Raw genomic sequence first — 26,131 nt, forward strand, 5'->3', positions numbered from 1 at the left:
ACACCAATAGCAGTATCCCCCATCAACTCCGGCTACCCCGCTGTGACCCTGTCAGGCCGGAACCCGCCGGACGAATGTAACCACGATAAGCCGTGGACGACCAACGGCCAATCTGTTGAATAGCCGCAGCAGGCACTCCCGCCTCAAAAGCACTAGTAGCCGCACCGATGCGGAAGGAGTGGGTGCCGTAGCGCGCCGGCTCCTCTCCACACCGACTCAGAGCCCGCCGCAAGACCGCTAAAAATTGATATCGCGTGAGCCGAGCCCCATCCACATGGATCAACAAGGCCAGATCTAAAGGAGGACGAACCGCCATATAGGCATCCAGGGACAGGACGGGGCACGAAGCACAACCCGCCACACGGTGTAGAACCACCATGCGACCCCTGCCCAGCTGGTCCGACTTAGAACGGGCGATAAAGAGGCGCACCGAACTCTGATCCATCCGAACTTGGCTAAACTGGAGACCCCTTGAACCCATGCCGTCCGCTGGGTGAACTAGCAATTCCCCCACTCGCAAGGCTCCGAAAAAGGCCAAGGAAAAGGCTGCCCGGAACAAACAGGCTTCAAAGGCTGAACTCGCTACCACCGGCAATACCTCAATAAGACGGGATAGCAAGGCATGCGTGACCGGCAGCCGAGAATCGGGCAGCCGCGGAGCCACCCTACCCCAGGCCGCCAGCATCCGGCGGGGCAGAAAACCTGACGCAGGGCATGACCAACCAAAGGCCTTACAAAAGAAAGCAAAACCCGCTAAGTGTGCAGCCGCCGCACTACGGGAATAGCCCTCCTGATGAGAACCGGCCAGGAAATCAGCTAGCAATACCTCAGATACTGGGCCTGGTACCCAACCCCGGGCGCACAGGAATCCGAACACAGTCGAGAAACCCCGATTGTACCGGGTCCAAGTGGAAGGAGCTACCGACTGCTGCAACATTCGCCAGATCCGCTCACCACCAGGTCCCACAAACGCTCTGGCATCGGAGACCCTTCCGCCTTCGCTGCAGGGGCCAGCTCTCGAAACTGCAAAAATTGAAAACGAGAGAGAGCGTCAGCAAGCCTGTTCTGAACGCCTGGTACGTGACGAGCCCTAATGTACAAGTTAAGGCGTAAACAACGCAGAATAAGCTCTCGCATCACAGCGTTCACTTGCAAACATCTGGCAGCCTGCCGATTCACAACTGCTACCACTCCCATGTTGTCACACCAGAAAACGACTCGCCTATTCCTCAACTTTTCCGGCCATAAGTCACACGCCACCAACAAGGGGAAAAGCTCGAGCAAGGTCACATTGCGGGTAACGCCAGCCCGCCGCCAACTCTCCGGCCACGCCGCTGCGCACCAGTCTCCTTGACAATAAAGACCGAAACCCACACCACCGGCCGCATCCGATTGCAGGTCAAGATCTAAACTGGAAACGTCCGGGAACTGGATCGGGAGAGACCCATTAAAATGAGTGAGGAACAACGACCACATCTGCAAATCCGCCCGGATCCCAGCAGTGATACGAACAAAGTGACGACGATCACGAACACCTGACGTAGCTGCCGCCAAACGACGGGAAAAAGCCCGACCCATAGGCAGGACCCGACAAGCAAAATTAAGGGACCCTAACAAAGACTGAACGACCCGCAACGTAGGCTTTCGAGTACCCCGTACCAAGTTGATCAAAGACAGCAACTGACGTACCTTGCACTGAGGAAGCCGAGTCACCATGGACAGCGAGTCGATCTCAATGCCCAAAAAGGTGAGAGATGAAATAGGCCCCTCAGATTTATCCGCAGCTAATGGGACTCCAAATTCCGCAGCCAGGTGCTCAAACGTAGTCTTAAGCAGTTCACAATCTTCCGAACCCGCCCCCCCCACGAAAAGAAAATCATCTAAGTAGTGAACTACCGACACCTTCCCCGCTCGCCGCACAGTAACCCAATGGAGGAACGAACTAAATAACTCAAAAAAGGCGCATGATATCGAGCAACCCATCGGCAGACACCTATCAAAATAGAATGCACCTTCGAACCGAAACCCCAGTAAAGGATAGGAGGACGGATGAACCGGTAGCAACCGGAATGCCGATTCAATGTCAACTTTGGCTAACAAGGCTCCACGGCCAGCAATGCGCACCAACTGTAAAGCACTATCGAAAGAAGCATATCGAACCGAACAGATGTCACGAGGAATGCCATCGTTCACTGAGTGCCCCACAGGTCTGGATAAATTATGGATCAAACGGTATTTACCAGGCTCCTTCTTAGGAATGATCGCTAACGGAGACAACACCATCACCGGGAATGGGCGCTCCCGAAAGGGACCTGCAACCCGCCCCCTGTCGAGTTCCTCACGCAACTTCCGCCTCACCACCTCCCGCAACTGAGATACAGAAGACGCGTTAGAAGCCTGCACATTAGATTGAGGCATCGAACAAGGAATTACAAAACCCTCGCGGAATCCCTTAGCTAAAACCCCTGCCGCCCTAACATCCCTGTATTGGTCCAACCAAGGCTGCATGACATCCACCCGGACCGGAGTGGGCAACCCCTGATCCCCCAAGTCACTTGGCTGGGGCGGAAGGCGCCCCAACTCCTCTCTTGGGGCATTTGAGCGCCGAGTGCGCTTGCCCACACGAGGAACAGGCATGACGGAAGCGGCATTCTGGAAAGGAACAGGACGATTTATTAAAGAGCCAACAGACGCCTGGGCCACCCCCCGCCCCAGGACCTCCCGGGGGACGAAAGGAACGAGCTGCCACAGGGAATGAAGACCCCGTCTTACCAGAAGCACTCGGAACAGACCCACCGGGTTTCGCCATATGCGTCAACCACAAATTGATGTCTTGCGTGCCCCAAGACATGTGCCTGTTCTCCTCCATCTTATCCCGAAACGCTTCATCATAATTAAGCCACGCCCACCCACCGAACCGCTGATAAGCATCCAGAATGGAGTCCCCATAGGCCAGCAGAAGACCATAGTCCTGAGGACGCTCTCGCCCCCAGACACTGGCTAACCTCAGGAACGCCCGCGTCCAGTTCAAGACATTGCGAGACACCAACCCCACCTTCGGCTTCCCTACCGCCTTCTTAGTTTTCTTCTTACGTCCGCGCACCCGACCCTCTAAAAGCTGAAAAACATCAATACAAGCACGCTTCCTAATCTTACGACGCAGGGACCGCGGAACCTTTTCCCACAATTCCGATAGCGCCACGAGGGCAGGGGCCCCCCGATCGTCACCTTCCTGTGCTTGCCCCGCACCCGCAACCCGCCTCAGTGACTCCGACGAAGAAGACGACGTCGAAGAAGAAGAAGAGGAGGTTAAAGAAGACGAAGAGGACGAAGAAGAAGCCCTAGCCCTACGGCCCTTCTTACTCTTCCCCTTCCCCTTTCCCCTCCCCCTCCTCCCTTTGCCCCCACACCCAGCCACAAGGGCCATGTTACCCGTGGTCCTGTCGCTGTCAATCCTGCGTCCGGCAACCTCCGCTCCAGGAGTGGCGCCTTCCGAAGCAACCACCATCGCCGAACTTCCACGATCTGCTCGCTCCGGCTCCTCGACTCTCGGCTGATGAGCAGCAGCCTGTCCGGTGCTCGATACGTTCACCGCAGACGTTCCGGCACTGCTCTCCCGTCCAGCGATGACATCCTGGGGGAAAAAATCCAAAGAGGGGCCAGCAACCTGCACGGTATGAGGGTATGTTAGCCCCAGATTCCTAGCCCCCGGCTGTTGCTCACCCATCCCCTCAAAACCCCGCGGGCCACCACCTACCATAGCCCCAGCACCCCAAGGCGGAGGCATAACAGCTCCAGGAAGCGGAGGCGGACCCACTGCCCAGGGAACAGAACCCCAAGGAGCCCCCCAAGGCCCCGACAACCAAGGCGGCCACCAACCCGGAGAGCTGACCGGGAACCCCTGACCCGTCCCCGACGTAGACGGAAGGGCCGGAGGATCTAACAACCCCCTCGCCACAGATTCTCCCCCCCTTATGGAAGAAGCCGCCTCCCCCCCCTGGTCTAAACCGGATCCATCCCTGGCCATCCCGACGGCATCCAGCACAGCCACCGGCAAGCTGGATGCTGCAGGAACCCCAGCAGAAGGAGGGCCCATAACCCCCCCGAAGGCCCCCGCGGGAGTTACCCGTAACCCGGCCCCACACTGAGACGCCCCGCGGCTCCTCCCCCTGACAACCGGCCTCCTGCCACCGCCCCTGCGGGTCGACCCCGCGCCAACAGTCAGAGCCGGCACCACCCCTGCAACCTCCAGCGCTATCGCCGTTCGGGCTGCCGAACGGGAGCGCCTTGGAGGCAAAGATCTACCCCTCCCAGCCGCATTACTCACCGGCTCCGGGTCCGCCTCATCTAAAGAATCTCCGGCCATAAGGGACAGCTCGCAGGGATCAATGGAGTCGTCGATGCACCGAGCAGCCATCACGCGATCACAAGCCACCGCACCGGTAAAGGTAAAACGCCACGTGGTAGGCCCCAGACCGCCCGACTCCGCCGATAACGCCGAAAGCTGCCTCGGAGGACCGGAAATCGTTACGGTCCTCCGAGCCCTCGGCTTATATACCCCCCCACCCACGCAACCCTGCGGCCCCAATTTAACCTATAGGAGGTCCCTCCCACGGTGGGAAAGACCTCCTCCCTTCTTAAAATATTTTCTGCCTACCTGCCCCCTCCTATCTATCATCCCGACGGACGGCAACGCGGGCCCCCAGCTCCGCGTTAGAGCCGCCCGTCGAGACAGGCTCTCGGGCTTTTTATTCTTGGTGTATGATATTGAAGACTTTACAAGTGATGTTGTATTATAATTGTTTGATACTTACTGTGCACTTGATGTAAGTTATAAAATGAATAAAGAATTAAAAAAAAAAAAAAAAAATTTGCCTTCTCAGTGGCTGAATTTTCCTACTCAATATCAGGTTTTTAACCTGCCCTTGCTCTGCCCCCAAAGCAAGCTCTTTTCTAAAATGTACAACTTTGGCTGTTTGATAAACAAAAAGAAAGTTATATGTATAACCATTAGGAATTTTTTTTTATACAGAACAAATGTGACTGGTGCTTCATAAGTGATTATTGCCTCAAGGTTATTTGTGATACTCTTCTAAGCACGATTGCTTCAATGTCAAGACAATCGCTTAAAACATTTCAGTTATAAAGATTTCAAAGGGCAATTTTAATTTGAGAAGGGCTGAGTATTGCTGTTTTTATAGGACTTATGCAATATTTCCATTTAAGAATATGTCTAATTTATTTGGAAACGGGTCAGTCTCACTTTGATATTCCTTTAAATAGGTGAATGCAACTATGGTGGGAGAGTGACAGATGACAAAGATCGGAGGCTGCTCCTGTCACTTCTGTCCATTTTCTATAATAAAGATATAGAACAGGAGATGTACCGAGTTTCAGCTGGGGACATCTATTATATTCCACCACATGGCCCATATCAGGTAATGAAATGTGAAAACCACTGGATATATGCATAGTAAATATTTAGATTAAACTATTTAGTCTAGTCTAATCTAATCTAATCTAATCTTTCATCTTGTTATACCACATCATTCCCAAACTAATGTTAGGCTCGAGGTGGTTCACAAAAAGGATTATTAATATAAAGTACTATTACAATATTAATCATTCTAAAAGTATTTGAAAAAAAGGCTTTCAATGGGGGGGATGGGGGGATGGGGGATGGGTGGGTTATGATAATTTAATATATATGTGCATAATTTAATTGATTAATATACATAGGAATTATATTATTCATGTATAGATATGAGATGGGGTGGGATATAAATCTTTTAGGTATATATTGTTATGGAATTATCAAGTGATAATGTAATATGTTGTGTTCATATTTTAATGTACACTTGGGGCCTGATTCTCTAAAAGTACGTCCCGATTTTAGGCAGCTGTAGGCGTCCTACTGCTGTCTAATCAGCCAATCGGGATGCACGTTTAAAAAAAAAAAATGCTCCCCAGGCAGACCGCCTATATTGAAGGCGAGGCCCGCAAGACACCTAGGCCCTGATTCTGAATAGGACGCCCGGGAGAGGCGTCCTATTCAGAATCGGCCTAAACTAAACCCCGATTCTGTAACTGGCGTCCATGTTACAGACGCGGGTTAGAGAAACGGGTTAGATTAGACACGGCCCGCTACACTTATCGCAAGGGATCTCTCTGCCGCTATAAGTATAGTGGGCCGCGGCCCCCTGACTAGGAGGGTGCCCAAACCCTCTGCCCGAAAACGCACCCCCCCCCCACTACCGACCCCACCCCCGACATTACCGATCTCCCCCCCCCAACAATATCTTTCGCTGGCAGGAGGGTGTCCAATCCCTCCTGCCCGAAGACGCCCCCCCCGGCGCTAACATCCCCCAAACCTCCACTCCACCAAACCTGTTCTTAGATGGGTCTTGCACGTCTTGAGCCGGCAGGCACGCCTCGTCGAAATGAAGCGGGCCCGCCCCTTCCCGGCCCATCCCGCCGAAGCCTAAGGCCTGATTGGCCCAGGCTCTAGAAGCCTGGACCAATCAGGCTTTAGGCATAGCGGGTCCGCCCATCCCCACAAAGTCTAAGGTCTGTTTGGCCAATCAGGCCTTAGATTAAGTGGGGATGGGCGGACCCGCTATGCCTAAGGCCTGATTGGTCCAGGCTTCTAGAGCCTGGGCCAATCAGGCCTTAGGCTTCGGCGGGATGGGCCGGGAAGGGGCGGGCCCGCTTCATTTCGACGAGGCGTGCCTGCCGGCTCAAGACGTGCAAGACCCATCTAAGAACAGGTTTGGTGGAGTGGAGGTTTGGGGGTTGTTAGCGCCGGGGGGGGTGCGTCTTCGGGCAGGAGGGATTGGGCACCCTCCTGCCAGCTATCGATATTGTCGGGGGGGGGGAGATCGGTAATGTCGGGGGGGGGGGTGCGGTCGGTAGTGTCGGGGGGCGGTCGGGGGCGGTCGGTAGTGTCAGGGGGGGTGCGTCTTCGGCAGAGGGTTTGGGCACCCTCCTGGTCAGGGGGCCGCGGCCCGCTATACTTATAGCGGCAGAGAGATCCCTTGCCACGATAAGTATAGCGGCCGCGTCTACTTACAATGTAGGCCAGCATTTTGCTGGCCTACATTTTAAGCTTCTCCTCTACTAGGGAGACGCGTAGGGCCGCCTAGGTTCAGCCTAAGGCCCTTAGACGAGCTTAGGCATCTTGCGGGTCTCCCTAGGTTCCCGGAGGCGCCTTCAGGCTTGCCTGGGGAGCATTTTTTTTTTTAAAACGTGCATCCCGATTGGCTGATTAGACAGCTGTAGGACGCCTAAAATCGGGATGCACTTTGGAGAATCAGGGCCTTGATGTATATGTTAAAATGAATAAAGATTTGGAAAAAAAGATGTACACATTTTTAGATTAAGTTGTAATTCATTCCAAATGGAAGTAAAAAATAAATGACAAAGAATGAGAAAATAAAGACCTAGATTGAATGCCCTTAAAAGATGGATACACCAAAGAATGTGCATGAATAGATCTGCGAATGACTTGTCTAACAATGTTTGATATTAAAGATATACCAGCAATTGGTTCTGCAGATTGACATGATAGATTTTAGAAATAATGCAGGCACTTTTAGACTTAATTCTAGAACTATGAGGCAACCAATGTAGTCTTCTCAACAAAGGCGAAACATGCTAAATTTAGATTTGCTAAAAATCAGCCTAGCTACGGTATTTTGAATTAACCGTAGTTGCCTTAAATTTCCTATACTGAGACCACAATAAACTGAATTGCAGTAATCCAGTTGAAACAATACAATTGACTGAACAAGAACTACGAAGTGATCTGACTGACTTGAGATAAAATAGATTTTAGCTAAAAAAGCTGAAAAATCACTTTCTAAATAAGTTATCAGTTGTTGAAAAGTAAGATTTGAGTCCAAAATTATGCCCTAATACTCTAGTAGATTTTCCTATAAGTAATGGTTCTCCAGTGTTAAAAATATTTTTGGGGGGGATCTAAATAACATAACAATTTGGTTTTAGTAGGGTTTAGCTTTATATAATATTTAGATGACCAACACTGAAGTCTGGCTATATAGGAACATATAAGAACATAAGAACATAAGCATTGCCTCTGCTGGGTCAGACCAGAGGTCCATCACGCCCAGCAGTCCGCTCATGTGGCGGCCCATCAGGTCCAGGATCTGTATAGTAATCCGCTATCTATACCCTTCTATCTTTGTTAGAAGACAAAAATTTCAAGTCCGAATTTACCTTCTGCAATATATACTGTAAATATCATCAGCTTAAATAAAAAGAAATTCACCTGGACCCAAAGGCAACAAACTTAGGACTCCTTTAACAAAGCCACAGTAGAGTTTTCTACCATGGGCTAGCGAGGTAAATACTCCAACGCTTATAAGGATTCTGTGAGCGTCAGCGAATTTACCTCACTGGCCTGCGGTAATAACTTATACCGTTGCTTTGTAAAAGCTGGCATTAATGTAGTCATATAAACATTAAATAATACTGGGGACAATGGTGACCATGCAGAAGATATTTAGCATTAAAATTTACTTCATATGATCTAGTGGCCAGGAAATCAAGTAACCAATTCAATACATTTCCATCAATTCCCAGTTGTGAACGATAAATATATTATGGTCCATGATGTCAAACGCTGCTGACAAATCAAATTGCAACAAAATAGCACAGCACTTTTTACTTAATAAATTTTGAATCTTGGAAATCAATTAGAGGAATTAAGGGCTCCTTTTACTAAGCTGCGATAGTGTTTTTAGCGCACGCAGGATTTTAACACGCACTAAACCCACGCTACGTGGCTAGAACTAACGCCAGCTCAATGCTGGAGTTAAGGTCTAGCATGCGTGAAAATTCAGCGTATGCTAAAATCGCTATTGCAGCTTAATAAAAGGAACCCTAAGTCTCTGTACTATAACAGTTCCGAAAACCATTCTAAAAAGGATTCGGTATCGAATGTTTATTTTATTTTATTTTTTTAAATTCTTTATTCATTTTCAAATTGAACAGCAAGTGCACAAAAAAATATATTATACAAAATTTTCCACAATAGCACCTTAATCTCTACCACATAAAAATCTAGTGATGCAATAACCCTCCCCCAACCATCCATCCTTTATCACATTTTCAATAGGAATAAACACACATATTAAATAGCATACTAGTCTTTAAGCCCGTTACATTAACGGGTCTGTCTGTCTGTGTTTCTTTATCTCTCTCTCCTTGGCCGCTGTCTGTATCCTTCTGTCTCCCTCTACCCCCGAGCAAAGCTGTCTGCCTCCAGCACCCACCTTCCCCCCAAATGTCTCTCCATGGCCCTCTTTTGTCTTTCCCCCCAGAGCAAAGCTGTCTGTCCCCTTTCCCTATCTCTCCATGGCCCCTTCTGTCTCCCCCCAGCACACCCCTCCCCCCAAAGCAGCCCCCTATCCCTCTCCCTGTCTCTCCATGGCCCCTTCTGTCTTCCCCCCAGAGCAAAGCTGTTTGCCCCAAGCACACCCCTCCCCCCAAAGCAGCCTCTTTCCCTCTCCTGCTGACTCTCTCTCTGCCCCCTTTCTCTGTCTGTCTTTCTGTCCCTCTCCCTGCCCCTGTGTCTTTCTTTCTTTCTTTCTGTCTCCCTCCCTCCCGCTGTCTGTCTGTCATTTTTACCCATTTCCCTGTGCAGCAGCATTTCCATCCCAGTTCCCTATGCAGCAGCAACAACATTTCCCTCCTATCCCCCCCTTTCCTGTGTAGAAGCAGTAGCAGCATTTTCCCCCACTCCCCCTTTCCCTTCTCTTACCTGCTCCGTTCGGCCCCTCCCCCTTCTTTTACTGCCGTTGTCGATCCGGCCTGCTCCTGACCCTCCCACCGCCGACAAACCTTGGGACTCCAGCCGCGTAGGCAGCACTTTAAACACGCTGCTTCGCGGCCTTCTACTGACGATTTCCTCTGCCGCGTCTGTCTCCGATGATGTCATCAGAGACGCGGCAGAGAAGGGCGCGAAGCAGCGTGTTTATAGTGCTGCCTACGCCGCTGGAGCCGGGAGGCGACGGATAGGGCAGGGGGTGCTAGTGGCTGTCAGCCGCCGCTCCGCAGGTGGAGAGCAGGGAAGGGCGCGCATGCCACTTGTCTTGCCTCGCGTGAGGCCAGACCGTAAGCCGCGCATGCGCACTTCCTATTGGTCGCTACAGCTCACGGAAAACGGACGCACACATAGGAAGTGCACATGCGCGGCTTACCATTTTATTATATTAGATTATAACATATTATGTAAAATTATTCCCAACTCCCTCCCCCCTTTTGTGTGCTAAAAAAGAAAAGGAAAAGAGAAGAATCAATGATTGGTATCGAATGTTTATTTAAAAATTCCAAGTTGTATAATCACTATTGATTCCATTAAATTTAGTGAGTATTAGAATATTAATAATTGAGCAATAATTTTCTGGCAACGAGAGGTTTTAGTAGATTTCATAAGTAGAGAAAGCATAATCTGACCCAAAGTAGAAGGGAAATAACTGGTCTAAAAAATGATTTTAAAAAAGCAAAACAAAGAGAAAAAAGACAGACTCGCCTCAACTGAGCATGAATATATCCAACAAAAGAGGCAAGTTAAATATCTAAAATACCAAAACAGTTACATATAGTCAAGTCCATAGGTAAAAATATGTCCAATAAAATCCAAATATAATCACTTGATTAGGAGACAAATCTTTCTGATGAAGTCCCAACTAGGATCCCAATTTCAGTTGAGCCTTCTTCAGGGGACTTGAGCAAAAGTTGATTCCCATTGGTAAATCTTGATAATATAAAATCGAAAGCTAAAAAAAATGTCAATGTTGTATGACGACACAGCCGAAACTGGGATCCTAGTCAGGACTTCATCAGAAAGATTTGTCTCCCAATCAAGTAATTATATCTGGATTTTATTGGACATATTTTGACGTATTGACTTGAGTATAATAAATGTAATTGTTTTACTGGTTTATTCATCTCACTTTCTTCTAAAAATGATTTATCAAATCTGTAATTCATTATACTGCTTATAAAGGAAGGTTTCAAGTTTTATTAATTTTAATATATCAACCATCGACATGCATCTAGCCGGTTTACAATACTAAAAAATGAAAGGTTAAAATAATTATTATGGGTGGGGGAAAGAGTGAACATTAAAAAGACAAATTACAAATACGGACATGAGCTTGTTGGTAAAAGGGGAGGGGGAAGTCGATAATTACATAATTAAAAACAAAATTAAAAAGAAAGAATAAAGGGAAGAGGGGAGAGGATATGATATCAGGAGAGGGGATCGCTTCTTAAAAGCGGTTAATGTTAAATTTTGCTAGCTGAAGGATAAGGATCTAAGAAGCAAGAAGATCAACTTAATTTTTGGAATATTAATCTAATTTGGTCTTCTGTTACATGATAGAAATGGGCTCAATATCTGTCTGCTGGAGAAGCAGCTTCATCAAAAAAATAAATGCAAACCAGAGAAAACAGCCCTAAAAAGAAAGAGGAGTGAATAGTAAGAACATAAGAAATGCATGCCTTCACCGGATCAGACCATTGGGTCCATCTAGTCCGGCGACCCGCACACGCGGCGGCCAAGCTAGGTGTTGCCTGTTGAAGACCTGTATCCTGCAATGTGATTTGCAAGAAGGTGTGCATCCAACTTGCCCTTGAATCCCAGAATGGTGATCTTCGCCACAACCTCCTCCGGGAGAGCATTCCAAGTGTCCACCACTCGCTGTGTGAAAAAGAACTTCCTGGTATTTGTCCTGAACCTGTTGCCCCTCAGTTTCAGTCCATGACCTCATGTCCGAGTCACATTTGACATTATATCCAGAAAAAAATGAGTTAAAACCTCAGCTTCTGGTACTTGAGAACGCCATTCATTTTTCAAAGATGAGGTTAATGGTCTCCAAAGTTTAAACAGTAAATGGTGGTTGTCTGTAGATCTACTAAGGGCTCCTTTTACAAAGGTGCGCTAGCGTTTTTAGCGCACACACTGGATTAGCGCACGCTATAGTGCGTGCTACCCAAAAAACTACCGCCTGCTCAAGAGGAGTTGATAGCGGCTAGCGCGTGTGACATTGTAGCCCTAAGTTTCTCATCATAAAACTGTTTTTGTGCTTTATTAAGTTCAGGTGTATAGTGTGAAATTTTAAAGTCTCCAACTTGTTTTATCTTGTTCTAATTTGTTTTTTCTCTCTAACCTCCTACAATCATGTCTTTTTTTCCAGTCATATATTGATTATTTGAGAAGCTTACCTCTTATAACCCATCCTGAAGTCTTCGGGCTGCACGAGAATGCTGACATCACAAAAGATAACCAAGAGACAAACCAGCTGTTTGACGGGGTGCTATTGACACTACCAAGACAAACAGCTGGAAGTGGCAAGTCTCCTCAGGTAAAACCAAATAAAAATAGAAACAAACCATACAGGGTCCAATTTTTCGTGTAGATTTTCTAGGTTATAAGCTGAAACTCTGATTCCAGGGCACATTTGGATCTAACTGGCTAATGCAGAGTTAATGCAGGAGAACTTACTACTATGCTGTCCAATTCAGGGAGAAAAAATTTTGATTCGATTTGGCCCATTGAATCGATATTTTGATTCAATTCAATTCATTTTTCCCACCCAATTGGGCGTTTTTTCCCAACCATCCCTGCAGGTTTATTTTGTAGCCTCTTTACCCACCCCACCCCTCTCTGTCCTCTCCAACCCTATGCCGGCACTGTGGTATAAACAAAATAAAAAAGACTTTTACTCTATTAGGTCCTAGCTCACGCTATCTTCAAATGTTTTTGTTTGTGTTAAATGAATGCAGATATAATGAGTCATACTAAGAGATTTAAGTTAATTTGAGGCCCTTTGATATCTTTTATAGATGCGTTGTAATTGGTTTTTTTCCTTTGATTCTGTTGGTATATTGCACACACACTCAGGGGGAGGGAGGGTGGGAGAGGTATATTTATGTCATGGTTTTATTCTCTTGCAAGGTATTGGTTGGGGGGGGGGTTCTTATCTTGCTGTGGGGATTTTGATTGATTATAAATGCATATATGAATAATGTTGTTTGTGCAGATACTGTACTGCATTTTTGTTAACTTTGGAAAATGAATAAAGATTTGAACACACAATTATATTAATGTTATAATTTAGCAATTCCCCTTCTTGGCTCCCTGCTTCAGATCTATTTGATAGAAGATGGCTGTAGTTCATATTTTAAATTAAATTAAGGAGTTTGAAATACCTAGGTAATGAACCGGAACATCAACCCCCCTCGTAACATCACCACACACCTGAACTTGCAACTGTTAACCCCAAACCCCTAATCACTAAACATGAACACTATATGAACTTACGGAATATTTCTACTTCTGTGTAAACAACTTGGCGCTTCCTGGCCTTGCAACACACAAACTGACGTTAACATTACTAATGTTATCAGATGTACAATGCTATACTCTTTAAGTAGTTATACGAGATATACACTGCTATACTCTCTAATTCGCTGTATGTAAAACTTCTCTTGATTGTATTTTCAGTTTAGTTTATTGTAAACCGCCTAGAAGTCGCAAGATTACAGGCGGGATATAAGAATAAAGTTATTATTATTATTATATGCTAAAATGACCATCAGAATATAATGTATGTCTTAGCATTTAGTGCACATTAATCTTTAGTGCACGCTAAATCATTTAGCCCACCTTAAAAAAAGGACCCCTAAATTTGCAGGCCTGCAAGTACTAAGAACTTGCAAACATCACAAGCTCTCTGAAAATGACCTTCCAAATAAGGACTATCCTTCATACATCATTTCAGGAAGTTGTTCAAGAACTGGCTGGCGATATCCTTTCCAAATTACCAAATGATTTCAATCTAGAAATGGTGATGATGAAATATCCGGTAGTCTATGAGGAATCCATGAACACTGTCCTTAGACAGGAACTTATCAGGTTCAACAGGTATGTTGTACTCTATAGGATCAGAAAGAAACTATTAAAATACTGCTGTTATAACGAGAAAATGCTGCAGACTTCAAGAACATGTTTACTATGGCAGTCGATTATTGTTCAGCAGTTTTCCTTATCATTACACTGAGCATTTTTAACGGGTGGTTTTAATTCTGCCCAAATCTGCTTTCTGCCCTTACTTCTGCAAATATTAGACAAAGACATGATTATCATTGCTTTTATTTAGAATTTCTAGTATCATTGTAAACCACCTAATGGTACTTTGGGATCCTTTTCCAAAACTACAGCAAAAAGTAGCCTTAACGCATCACTTACACAGGTCTTTCCCATACACTCAAGGCCACTTTTCCCGCAGCTGGAAAATGTCCGATTTTTTTTGTTTGTTTGTTTCTGAATTAATAGCACTCGCTAATTTCACATGGATGTCTGTGCCCTTTACAAAGGCTGACCATGGGGTGTACCGCCCCTCCTCCATATCCCTTACTACGCCAGTGTCCCCACCTTTAAACATGCCCCTTTTCAGAAAAACAAAATGTTATTTTTTTGTGCATATTTTATCTCTAGCTTACTAGAGCTTACTAGAGCTGCCTGATTCAGGAAAAAAAAATTCAATTCGATTCAGCCTATTGAATCGATATTTCGATTCAATTTTCCTGCCCAATTGGGTGTTTTTCTCCAACATCCTGGTGGGTTTATTTTATAGCCTCTTCAACCCTTTTATAGCCTCTTCACCCCCTTTGTCTTCTCCTAACCACACTGGCGCTGTGATGTAAACAAAATAAACAAACAAGATTTTTCCTCTCTCTGTTAAATCCTAGCTCACGTTTACAGCTCTGGCAGGATACACATTTAAATTCTGACATATTCCTATTTCCATATGATATACATTCCCCATCCCACCCCAATTTATTATATATTATAAGAGGATTTGTTTGTAAATACAAGTGCCATATGATAATTGATTATATGTTTAATTCACTTGTTGTAAGAATTCAAAAATGAATAAATAAAAATATAAAATCTGACATATTGTAATCACAAAACAGAAAATTTTCATATTTTATGATTATATGAGAAAGATTTTCAAGTGTTATATGTTTGTTATGTTCTGGTATAATTTTGTACACTTGTTGATAGATTTAAAATGAATAAAGAATTTACAAACACAAAACAGAAAATACAATTATTTTTTCTACCTTTTGTTGTCTGGTCATTATTCAAATTACGTTGGCCCCAGGGTCTGGTTGTCTTCTGATAAATCGCTTGCCAGGGTCTCCTTTCTTCTTTCTCCATGTTAACCATCCATCTTCCATCTCTGTCCTCCCCTTCCGTTTCCCTTCCCTCCCCCAGAGGTCTGTCATCTTTCCTTTTTTTATCTCCATCCCCGCAGCTGCAGCGATGGACCCCAACATCCCCAGATCCACCATCTCTCCATTTCTCAACTACCCTTTCATCCAGCATCTCTCCCTACTTCTCCATCACCCCAGGGTCTACGAGTTCTCCCTTTCTCTTCCCAACTACCCTCCTGTCCAGTATCTCTATCCCCCACCCCCCTCCACACCATCCCTTGTGTCCAACTTCTCTCCCTTTCTTGTTCCTTTCCTCCCTAAATCCCATTGTCCACCATCTCTCTCCCTCTCCTCTGTTTTTAGTCCCATTATTTCTTGCCCTCCACCAATCTGGCATATGCATGTCTCTTTGAACCCCCCTTCCCTCCCTCCCTCCATGTACTCCTATACCAGGGCCCCCCCTGAAGGCCTGCACCCCCTCTTCCCCCCGAAGGCCTGCCTGTTCCTCCCTGGCCTTACTTTTACTTAGAGCAGTGGAGCAGCCTGCAGAGAGGATTGCCGGTGCTAGCGATCCTTGCAGGCTGCCATCGGCCTCTGCAGCTGTCATTCCCTCTGCCGTGGTCCCGCCCCTCCTCTGACATCAGGATCAGTTTACTATTGTTATTGTTAAAGGCTATTAATAAATATGATCTGTCCCTCATGTTTTGAAAAAGAAAAGCCCCAGGCAAAATAACTAAATTGGAGAGCAATGTTTGAAAGTGGGACCTTGATAGCTCCTCACATCCTGCTTGTGCCCTATATTCTGAGAAGCTCTTGCTCTTTGCTGTCTTTCATTTGTAAATTTTGACCCTTGGTGATCCCTTAAATGGACTTCTTGTCAGCGATGCATGTCCATTTATCTCCTATTATTGCCCGTGGCAGTGCCTTCTCCCCACCTTCTGTGATAATCCTATTTATTTTGCTTGATAGTCATCTCACTGCAACATTTCAGCTTTAACTTCAATCAAATTAGGGTGATAGATTAACTAGACACACAACATGTATATGTAATGTAGTAGGATCCTGTACTAGATTATTTACTCTGGCAGCAGAATAAAAGTCCAGTAGCAGAATCATTTCCAACAGTTTATCTAATTGCAACATTTCTTGTCATTTTTTAGGCTTACCGAAGTTATTCGAAGCAGCTTAATCAATTTAGGAAAAGCCATCAGAGGGCAAGTTTTGATGTCTTCAGAACTAGAGAACGTTTTCAGCAGTATGCTTGTGGGCAAAGTTCCTGCAATGTGGGCTGCTAAATCTTACCCGTCACTGAAGCCAATGGGCAGCTATGTGTCCGATCTCCTTTCACGACTGCAGTTCTTACAGGTACCAAAGATCTCAGGCCTGCTATAATATTCCACTCAAACAACTTACCCATTTAATTACATACTAACCCCCTCCCCCAGTCCAAAATATGTAAGAGGTTAAAATATTAGCCTGTTTCATCAGACCAAGATGGTTAGGAATCCAAAGTATTTTAATTATTTAATAAATATTAGCTGTCTACCTCTAGAGTACTAAGGGGGGGGGGAGGGGGAGAGTACAAGGAAAAAAGGGGGAAAATTCAAAGAGGATCCCCTACACGAGAAGTCCAAAAAGGACCAATCTTAAGCCTATTTGATAAAGGCTTCTAGAATCAGGTCCAAAAGTGGGCACCTCAGATTGGGTGTAAATATGTGAATGTATAATTTTTACAAAATTCATACGAGTATGTACTTCACATTTCTGTCTCTCTTACATCCAAACTATGCCCTCTGCATACCTTGCGTTTATAATCATCTCTATAATGCTACTCAATGTTTGCAGGTCTAAGTACATATGATCCTATAGACATGTTTACATATACAAGTGTAAATTGCTCTTCAGTTTTAGAAAAGTCTGTTTCTACATGTAAAATTGGCCCTATATACAGAAAAACTTTTATTAAATTATCCCCAAAATGCCCATAAAGGGGCTTTTTTACTAAACTGTGGTAAGCAGCAGCGTGTAGTTACCGCAGGATAAAAAGCACTACTGCAGGACGCATTCAGGTGTCCTGCCGTACTGCTGGGATCTGCGCACACTACCCATATGCTAAAAAATAGAATTAATTTTTTTAGGGATGGCATGTCTGATGGCGACTAGTCATGTCCTGCATTAATTGGTTAGCTAGCGCAGCATCATAATCGATTATCGCAGACTTAGCACGTGAACCCCTGCTGCCTATAAAATAGGTGTCAGTAGGCCGTGGCGTAGCGAGGGTCAAAGGCGCCTCTCCCCGCCCTCATCTCCACTGCCCTGCTCCTTTCCTAATCGCTCCTGCCACGTTCATTCCCCTTCCCTTCCCATTACCTCTAGTTGTTCACTGCTGCAAGCAACAAGAACTTCAACGCGCTCCTCGCAATCCCGTCGGCTCTCCCTCTGGCGTCATTTCCTATGCGCAGCACCCGGAAGTGACAGCGGGAGCGACGACATGGTCACAAGAACTTTGAGGTTGTTGCTCGTGGCAGTGAACAACTAGAGGTACAGGGGAAGGGGGGGACGGAAAGGAGGAGGGGAGCTGGCACCCCCACCAACATGGCACCCGGGGCGGTTTGCCCCCCCCTTCACTATGCCAGTCAGTAAGTACTTATGCTCCAATGGGGAAAATAGCGCATCTGGCCATTTATGAGAATAATGAAAAATGGGGCCATTTTACCGTCACCCAAAGTGGCCTCCCCTGGTACTGGGGATAACGCAGGCCACTTTTTTAGTTTAACTTAGTAGCAGTGGCGTACCAAGGGGGGTCGGAGGGGGGGTGGTCTGCCCCTGGTGCACGGCCCGCCCCTGATGCACGGCCCAAGGGGATACACAGCTGGCCACTCACCGGGGAATAGGCTGCCGCCGGGGAAAGGCTGCCATTGCCGTCATCACAAAGAAGCCGGCGCAGAGTTCTCCCTCCCTGCTTCTCTTCCCCACGAGCCAACCAACTCTAGCCGTCTGACGTCAATTCTGACGTCGGAGAGGATGTTCTGGGCCAGCCAATCGCTGCCTGGCTGGCCCGGAACGTCCTCTCCAACGTTAGAATTGACGTCGGGCAGCCAGAGTTGGTCGGTCCGCGGGAAAAGAAGCAAGGCGAATTCGGCGCCGGCCTGTTTCCGATGGCCAGTGGCAGTCTTTCCCGGTGGTGGTGGCAGCAGTATGTTTCCCAATGGTGGTGGCTTGGGGGGAGGGCAGGGAGAAAGAAAGGGGGGGAGACAGGGAGCCAGAAAGAAAGAAAGGGGGCAGGGTGAAAGAAAGAAAAAAATGGGGAGAGAGAGAGAGAAAGACAGACATAGAGAAAGAAAGGGGGCATGGAAAGAGAAAGAAGGGGCAGGGTGAAAGAAAGAAATGGGGCATGGAGAGAGAGAAAAAGACAGACATACAGAAAGAAAGGGGGCATGGAGAGAGAAAGAAGGGGGCAGGGTGAAAGAAAGAAATGGGGCACGGAGAGAGAGAGAGAAAGACAGACATACAGAAAGAAAGGGGGCATGAAGAGAGAAAGAAAGAAGGGGACAGGATGAAACAAAGAAAAACTTAGGGGAGGGAATAAGGTCTAGAGGAGAGGAAGCATACAGGAGGCTGAAAGAAGGGAAGAAATATTGGATGCACAATCAGAAGAATAAAGTGCAACCAGATTGATTAAATTACCAAACAAAGGTAGGAAAAATGATTTTATTTTTAATTTAGTGATCAAAATGTGTCCGTTTTGGGAATTTATATATGCTTTCTATATTTTGCACTATGGGCCCCTTTTACTAAACTGCAATAGCAGTTTTTAGTGCAGGGAGCCTATGAGCGTCGAGAGCAGCGTGGGGCATTCAGTGCAGCTCCCTGCACTAAAAAATGCTATCGCGGTTTAGTAAAAAGGGAGGGGGTATATTTGTCTATTTTTGTATAGTTGTTACTGAAGTGACATAGCATAAAGTCATCAGCCTTGACCTCTTTGAAAACCCTCGGAATATAAACGATAATTAACATTTTCTCTGCATACAGTGTGCTTTATGTTTTTAAAATTTTATTGTTGGTAGATCATTTTGACTTGGCCACGAAGGTAAGGGGGAGGGAGGGGAGCTGCTGAAAGACATCTAGTAATCCTTGCAGGCTTGACTGTGCAGGGAATTATTTTTGTAAAATCATGTTTTGTTATGTGACTGGCTTATTTAGACTTTAATTTCTATGAATGAATAGAATGAAAAGGATATAAAATTACTTGCTTATTTTTATGTGCGTGCGCTGAAGGAAAGTGGAGAGAGAGTGGGCTGAGGACGCTGAAGGGAAATGGGGAAGAGAGAGTGGGGAGAAGACGATGATTTATAAATTGACAATTGTACAGAATATTGTTTCTTTTTATACTTTAATATAATAAGTTCAATATAAAACAATTCAAGGCTTGTGTGGATGGAATCAGGTGGTTTGTGGGGATGAGGACCGAGCCTATGGGGATTAGTTGAATAAAATGGTATTTTCTTATTTCTCATTATTTGTTTTATTTTTATTTGTTAATTTGTAAAGTGGTGATTGTTATGTATCAGTTTTTTCAAATTTACATCTACTGTCTTTATATTTTGCACAGTATTAGAGGACATGTATTACTGTTTTTGTGGTGTTGTGGTGTTGCATAGTGCGCAGCGGCCACTAAGAAAGCAAATAGAATGCTAGGCATAATCAAGAAGGGTATTACAACAAGGACAAAAGAAGTTGTATCGGGCGATGGTATCGCCCGCATCTGGAATACTGCGTCCAATATTGGTCTCCGTACCTTAGGAAGGATATGGCGTTACTCGAGAGGGTTCAGAGGAGAGCGACACGCTTGATAAAAGGGATGGAAAATCTCTCATACGCTGAGAGATTGGAGAAACTGGGTCTCTTTTCTCTGGAGAAGAGGAGACTTAGAGGGGATATGATAGAGACTTATAAGATCATGAAGGGCATAGAGAGAGTAGAGAAGGACAGATTCTTCAAACTTTCGAAAAATAAAAGAACAAGAGGACTGGTCGCCGTACCTAAAGAAAGATATGGCGATACTCGAGAGGGTCCAGAGAAGAGCGACAAAAATGATAAAGGGCATGGAAAACCTCTCGTATGCTGAGAGGCTGGAGAAGTTGGGGCTCTTTTCCCTAGAAAAGAGGAGACTTAGAGGGGATATGATAGAAACTTATAAGATCATGAAGGGTATAGTGAAGGTAGAGAGAGACAGATTTTTCAGACTGGCAGGGGCAACAAGAACTAGAGGACACTCAAAAAAATTGAAGGGAGATAGTTTTAGAACAAATGCTAGGAAGTTCTTCTTTACCCAGAGGGTGGTGGACACCTGGAATGCGCTTCCAGAGGGGGTGGTTGAGCAGAGTACGGTTTTGGGTTTCAAAAAGGGATTGGACGAATTCCTGAGGGGTAAGGGAATCCAGGGGTACAATTAGAGGGTTACTATACAAGACAAAATGCTCTTGAGTAATAGATCACTACAGGTCATTGACCTGGGGGGCCGCCGCGGGAGCGGACTGCTGGGCATGATGGACCTATGGTCTGACTCGGCAGAGGCCATGCTTATGTGCTTATGACACTTGAAAAAGTTGAAAGGGGACAGATTTAAAACAAATGCTAGGAAGTTCTTCTTTACCCAACGAGTGGTGGACACCTGGAATGCGCTTCCAGAGGGCGTAATAGGGCAGAGTACAGTACAGGGGTTTAAGAAAGGATTGGACAATTTCCTGCTGGAAAAGGGGATAGAGGGGTATAAATAGAGGATTACTGCACAGGTCCTGGACCTGTTGGGCCGCCGCGTGAGCGGACTGCTGGGCATGATGGACCTCAGGTCTGACCCAGCATAGGCATTGCTTATGTTCTTATGTTCAGAGTCTGGTTTCTTGGCAGTTCAGTTTAACTTTTGTCTACATATTTCTATTTTTAGTTTGTGATTATTCCATATTGGGCAAGGGTGTATCTGTCTTTGTGTATGAAAGGGACATGGGTTTCTGATAACATCGACTGTACAGGATCAATTGACTGTGCAGGATCTGGTTTGTTTAGTTTTACAATGTAAGTGTTGGTGTTCTAGTGCTCACTGCAGTGTTTAAGATGCTGCCTTTTCCTAGGTACACTCTTGTTGTGCGATATGTGGATTGTTACTAAAAATCATATTTTTCATATAGACGGGGGGGGGGGGTGTCAAAAAATGATGGGCCCCAGGTGTCACATATGCTAGGTATGCCATTGCTTAGTAGTATGGTCCCAAAATATGCAGGACCTCATCATATGTAATTCATCCCCTCATAACTCTGGGGGAAAAACCTATATTTTGTATTTCATAACCTAGAAAAAAGAGTTTATGTCATGTTTAGCCTGACCAAGTATGTCCTAAATTAAAGGTCTATCACTCTCATGCTGATGACTCTTAAGGATAAGCAGTGGCTTTCCTGTCTACTGTTAATAACGGTTTATGGTCCTTTTCTCCAGAAACTTGTCCAAACCATTCACTGCTTTTACTGTGTCCCTCTGGGAACAAATTCCAGAGCTTCATAATTAATACATGGACTAGAAATCAAATCTACATGCAACTCTATTCAGGAAACAGAAATTGTATCACTCTATGACAGAAAATCTCCTTTAAACACAGGACTGGATAGACAATGGACCACCCAAAGTATTTTGGCTATCAGGATTCTACTTTACTCAGTCCTTCTTGACAGGGGTGTCTCAGAATTTTGCCAGAAAATACACCATCCCCATTGATTATATTGGATTTGAATTTGAGGTAAGATACATGATTGTTTCTCTAAATTTATGCAAGTACCATAATTCAGTTCATATAATATGAAATCTTTAGAAATGAAGCAACTGATTACAGATATTTGAACTTTGGAGAATGGTTTTAATTATGAGTACCACATTTACACTGGAAGAGTACATTTTAAGATCATTGTAATCATTCATCAGATATTGTACCATATTGATCCAAGGGTATTACAATTGTTTGAAATTTACCAACCTAGAAGAAATCCTGAAAACACTATGAAATTGAGCTGAGGGTAGGATGCCTATTATTCATGCTAGAATTGGAGCATCAATGATGTCAGTGGCAGGTGTCAAACTTTGGCATGCTCTGCCAGGCAAGCTGCGATTTTGTGCTGGAAAGATCAACTTTAAGGAAATTTTGAAAACGCAGATTTTTGTTAATGCTTTCCTATGAAAATGTTGCTACTTTTGTTCCTCCTGGAAGATACAGTGCTAACGAATGGCTGGTTTTTAATCCTTTACAATTTTATTGCTGAATGTTTAATTGATGTCTGTCTATTGTTTGTTCATATCCCATGCGACTAAAGGGCGATTAGTATATTATGTGTGTAACCAATATGTTAACTGATGTATTAAAATAGCCCAATGTTGTTTATGACGTTGTCTATGTAATATACACCATCAATCCACAACGGCATATAATAAACTTCAACGTGTCTAATTTCTAAGTGATCTTTTTTTCAGCTAATACCTTTCTAAGTACCTCTATGCAGTGGCGTATCAAGGGGGGGCGGGGGGGGGGCGGTCCGCCCCGGGTGCCAGCCCTGAGGGGGTGTTCCCGGCCTTGCCGCTCAGTCCCCCCCCACGCCCGAAGGACCGCTCGCCCCACTGACCTTCCAGCACACCTATGAAGCAGCCCGCAGCAGGATCGCGACGTCAGCAATCCCTGAGCTGCTTGGGCGTTGCTTCCTGCGCCGCGGTCCCACCCCTCCTCTGACGTCAGAGGAGTGGGCGGGACCGCGGCGCAGGAAGCAGCTCCTAAGCAGCGCATGGATAGCTGACGTTGCGATCCTGCTGCGGCTGCTTCATAGGTAGTGCAGGGAGGCCAGGAGGGCGAACGGTCCTTCGGGGTGGGTCGGGATATCAGGCCTTCAGGGTGGGGCGGGCAGGCAGGCAGGCTTTCAAGGGGGAGGGGGGGTGACAGGCAGGCAGGCCTTCAAGGGGGGGTGCAGGCCTTCGGGGGGGGGGGGGTGCAGACCTTCAAGGGGGTACAGGCCTTCAAGGGGGGGACAGGCAGGCCTTCAAGGGGGGGATAGGCCTACAAGGGGGTGGGACAGGCCTTCAAGGGGGGGACAGGCCTTCGGGGGGGGTGCCGACCTTCAAGGGGGGGACAGGCCTTCAAGGGGGGGACAGGCAGGCAGGCCTTCAAGTGGGGGGACAGGCCTTCGGGGGGGGTGCAGGCCTTCGGGGGGGGGGGTGCAGACCTTCAAGGGGGTGCAGGCCTTCAAGGGAGGGGACAGGCCTTCAAGGGGGGACAGGCAGGCAGGCCTTCAAGGGGGGGACAGGCCTACAAGGGGGTGGGACAGACCTTCAGGGGGGTGCAGGCCTTTGGGGGGTGCCAACCTTCAAGGGGGTGCAGGCCTTCAAGGGGGGACAGGCAGGCAGGCCTTCAAGGGGGGGTCAGGCCTTCAAGGGGGGGGACAGGCCTTCGGGGGGGTGCAGGCCTACAAGGGGGTGGGACAGGCCTACAAGGGGGTGGGACAGGCCTTCAAGGGGGGACAGGCAGACCTTTAAGGGGGGACAGGCCTTTGGGGGGGTACCCTGGTTTAGAAGTACACAGAGGGAAGGGGTTGTTCAAAGAGACATGCATATGCCAAACTTTGGGGGGGGGGGGAAGAAATAATGGGTCTGAAAATAGAGGAGAGGGAGAGAGATGATGGACCATGGGATTTAGGGAGGGAAGGAACAGAAAGGGAGAGAAATTGGACACAAGGGATGGTGTGGAGGAGGGATAGAGATACTGGATAGAAGGGTAATTGCGAAAAGAAAGGGAGAGATGGTGGACTCTGGGGTGGTGGGGAAAGAGGGAGAGATGCCGGATGAAAGGGTAGTTAAGAAAAGGTGGATTTGTGGAGGGAGATGATAAAAAGGAAAGATACCAGACTTCCTGGGGAAGGAAGGGAAATGGAAAGGGAGGACAGAGTTGGCAGATGGATGGTTAGCATGCAGAAAGAAGAAAGAAGGAGACCCTGGCAAGCAAGTTATCGGAAGAAAACCAGAGCCTTGGACCAACAAGATTTGAAATATAACCAGACAACAAAAGGTAGAAAAATTAATTTTATTTTCTGTTTTGTGATTATAATATGTCAGATTTTTAATGTGTATCCTGCCAGAGCTGGTGTTGGACTGCAAACGTGAGCTAGGATTTAACAGAGAGAGGAAAAGTCCTTTTTGCTTCTTTATTTTATTTACACCATAGCTCCAGTGTGGTTAGGAGAAGCCAAAGGGGATGAAAAAGCTATAAAACCCACCAGGAGTTTTGAAAAAAATCACCCAACTGGGCAGGAAAATTGAATTGAAAAACCAATTCAATAGGCTGAATCAAATCAAAATTTTTTTTTTCCTGAATCTGGCAGCATTAGTTTGCGCTACTGTCTTAAACTTTAGGACCTGGGATTGGGGAGAGATGGCATCCTCAGTACTTTATAATGCAAGTGAAACGAGGATTTGGTCAGACTTTTGAAGGGTCTGCAGAAAAAAAATATTGTATAGGCCGGGGACATGAGACAGCAGGAAATGGGAACTTTTCTTCCTTCTATTTTTGTGAATGGAAAGGCTGAGGATGTCAGAGAGTTCAGTTAAAATATGTGCTTTATAAGAAAATATAATAATGTGTTTTATAAAGTTTATAGCATAGCTGGCCTACCCAGTGAGGTGTTCCTAGTGGTGGTGGTGGCAGCGTGTCAATGTGTTGAGAGGAAGAGGTGGTCTGGGAAATTCTGCTGAGCAAACTCCGGGCCCATTTCCACCCCCTAGTTAGTCCACTCCACTCAACTGGTTCACACACTGAGTGGGTCTTTGGGTGTTGTTTTGGAATCTCTTCCAGTGGTTTATCAGTATCTCCTTCTGGTCCAAGGAAGGAAACTTTGTTATCCTTAGCATTGACCTACAGAATATGTTTGTACAGCACTGCTTGTGTGGCATTAGGCTATGTAGTGATCGAAAGAAATAAACAGACCTTTGCACATTTTTGCACTATATGGTGGGTGTATGAGGAGATTCACATTTCCTGCACAGCTAAGTCCATGTGAAGTTACCTTGTGCTGTATTTGACATCTAGCAAGGTCTCTGTTTGAAAGGAAAGATCTAAACTTAAAAATGAAGTGGCCAGAAGTTATGGTAAAAGCAGATAGTGTAGCTGGTTTTAAGAAAGATTTGGACAAATTTCTGGAGGAAAAGTCCATAATCTGTTATTAAGACATGGGGGAAGTGTCTGCTTGCCCTAGATCGGTAGCATGGAATGTTGCTACTCTTTGGATTTTGACCAGGTATTAGTGTCCTGGATTGGCTACCATAAGAATGGGCTACTGGGCATGATGGACCATTGATCTGACCCAGTTAGGCTATTCTTATGTTATGTTCTCATCTGTAGGGGCCTTTGTTTTCACTTTTTATTTTAATGTATTTTTTTTCTGGGAACTTATCTATGTTTTTTTTATAATGGAAGAGAATTAATGTGTGTGGGATGAGGGGGTAACTAATTTCTTCAGTTAAATAATTCAATCCACCTCAAACAGACATAGGAGAACTCACGCACCATTCATACACCCTCCAACCAAAAACGTCAAAAGAAAAAAACTGTTCGACAACCTCCTAGCCATTCGAGCTGCAACACTTGACCCCCAACTCTACAACCAATTGACATCGACCATAGACTGCAAAACCTTAAAAAAAAAATAAAAACCTTTCTATTCAAAAAACACATAAAACCGAACTAACACAATCAGAACTGTCCCAAGCATCACCTGCAACTACTCCATATGTACTTCTGATGTCATGACAATTCAGACATAATTTATGTTCTGTTATGTTTGGAATATAAGAAAATTTT

At 45.9% G+C, this 26,131-nt stretch overlaps 1 protein-coding gene across 4 annotated transcripts in view; it reads left to right on the forward strand.

The window, feature by feature from the left end:
- Window positions 1-26,131, forward strand: part of DNAH3 (dynein axonemal heavy chain 3) — a 294,020-nt gene that overhangs the window by 261,019 nt on the left and 6,870 nt on the right. For all 4 annotated transcript variants that reach the window (XM_033963933.1, XM_033963934.1, XM_033963935.1 and 1 more), the window contains 5 exons: window positions 5,284-5,438; window positions 12,222-12,389; window positions 13,809-13,951; window positions 16,410-16,614; window positions 21,902-22,039. In XM_033963933.1, the coding sequence (XP_033819824.1) occupies window positions 5,284-5,438; window positions 12,222-12,389; window positions 13,809-13,951; window positions 16,410-16,614; window positions 21,902-22,039 (809 nt within the window). The remainder of the gene's footprint in view (window positions 1-5,283; window positions 5,439-12,221; window positions 12,390-13,808; window positions 13,952-16,409; window positions 16,615-21,901; window positions 22,040-26,131) is intronic.

The sequence above is a fragment of the Geotrypetes seraphini genome, chromosome 11 (genome assembly GCF_902459505.1).
Source record: "Geotrypetes seraphini chromosome 11, aGeoSer1.1, whole genome shotgun sequence".
Taxonomy (NCBI): Eukaryota; Metazoa; Chordata; class Amphibia; order Gymnophiona; family Dermophiidae; genus Geotrypetes; species Geotrypetes seraphini.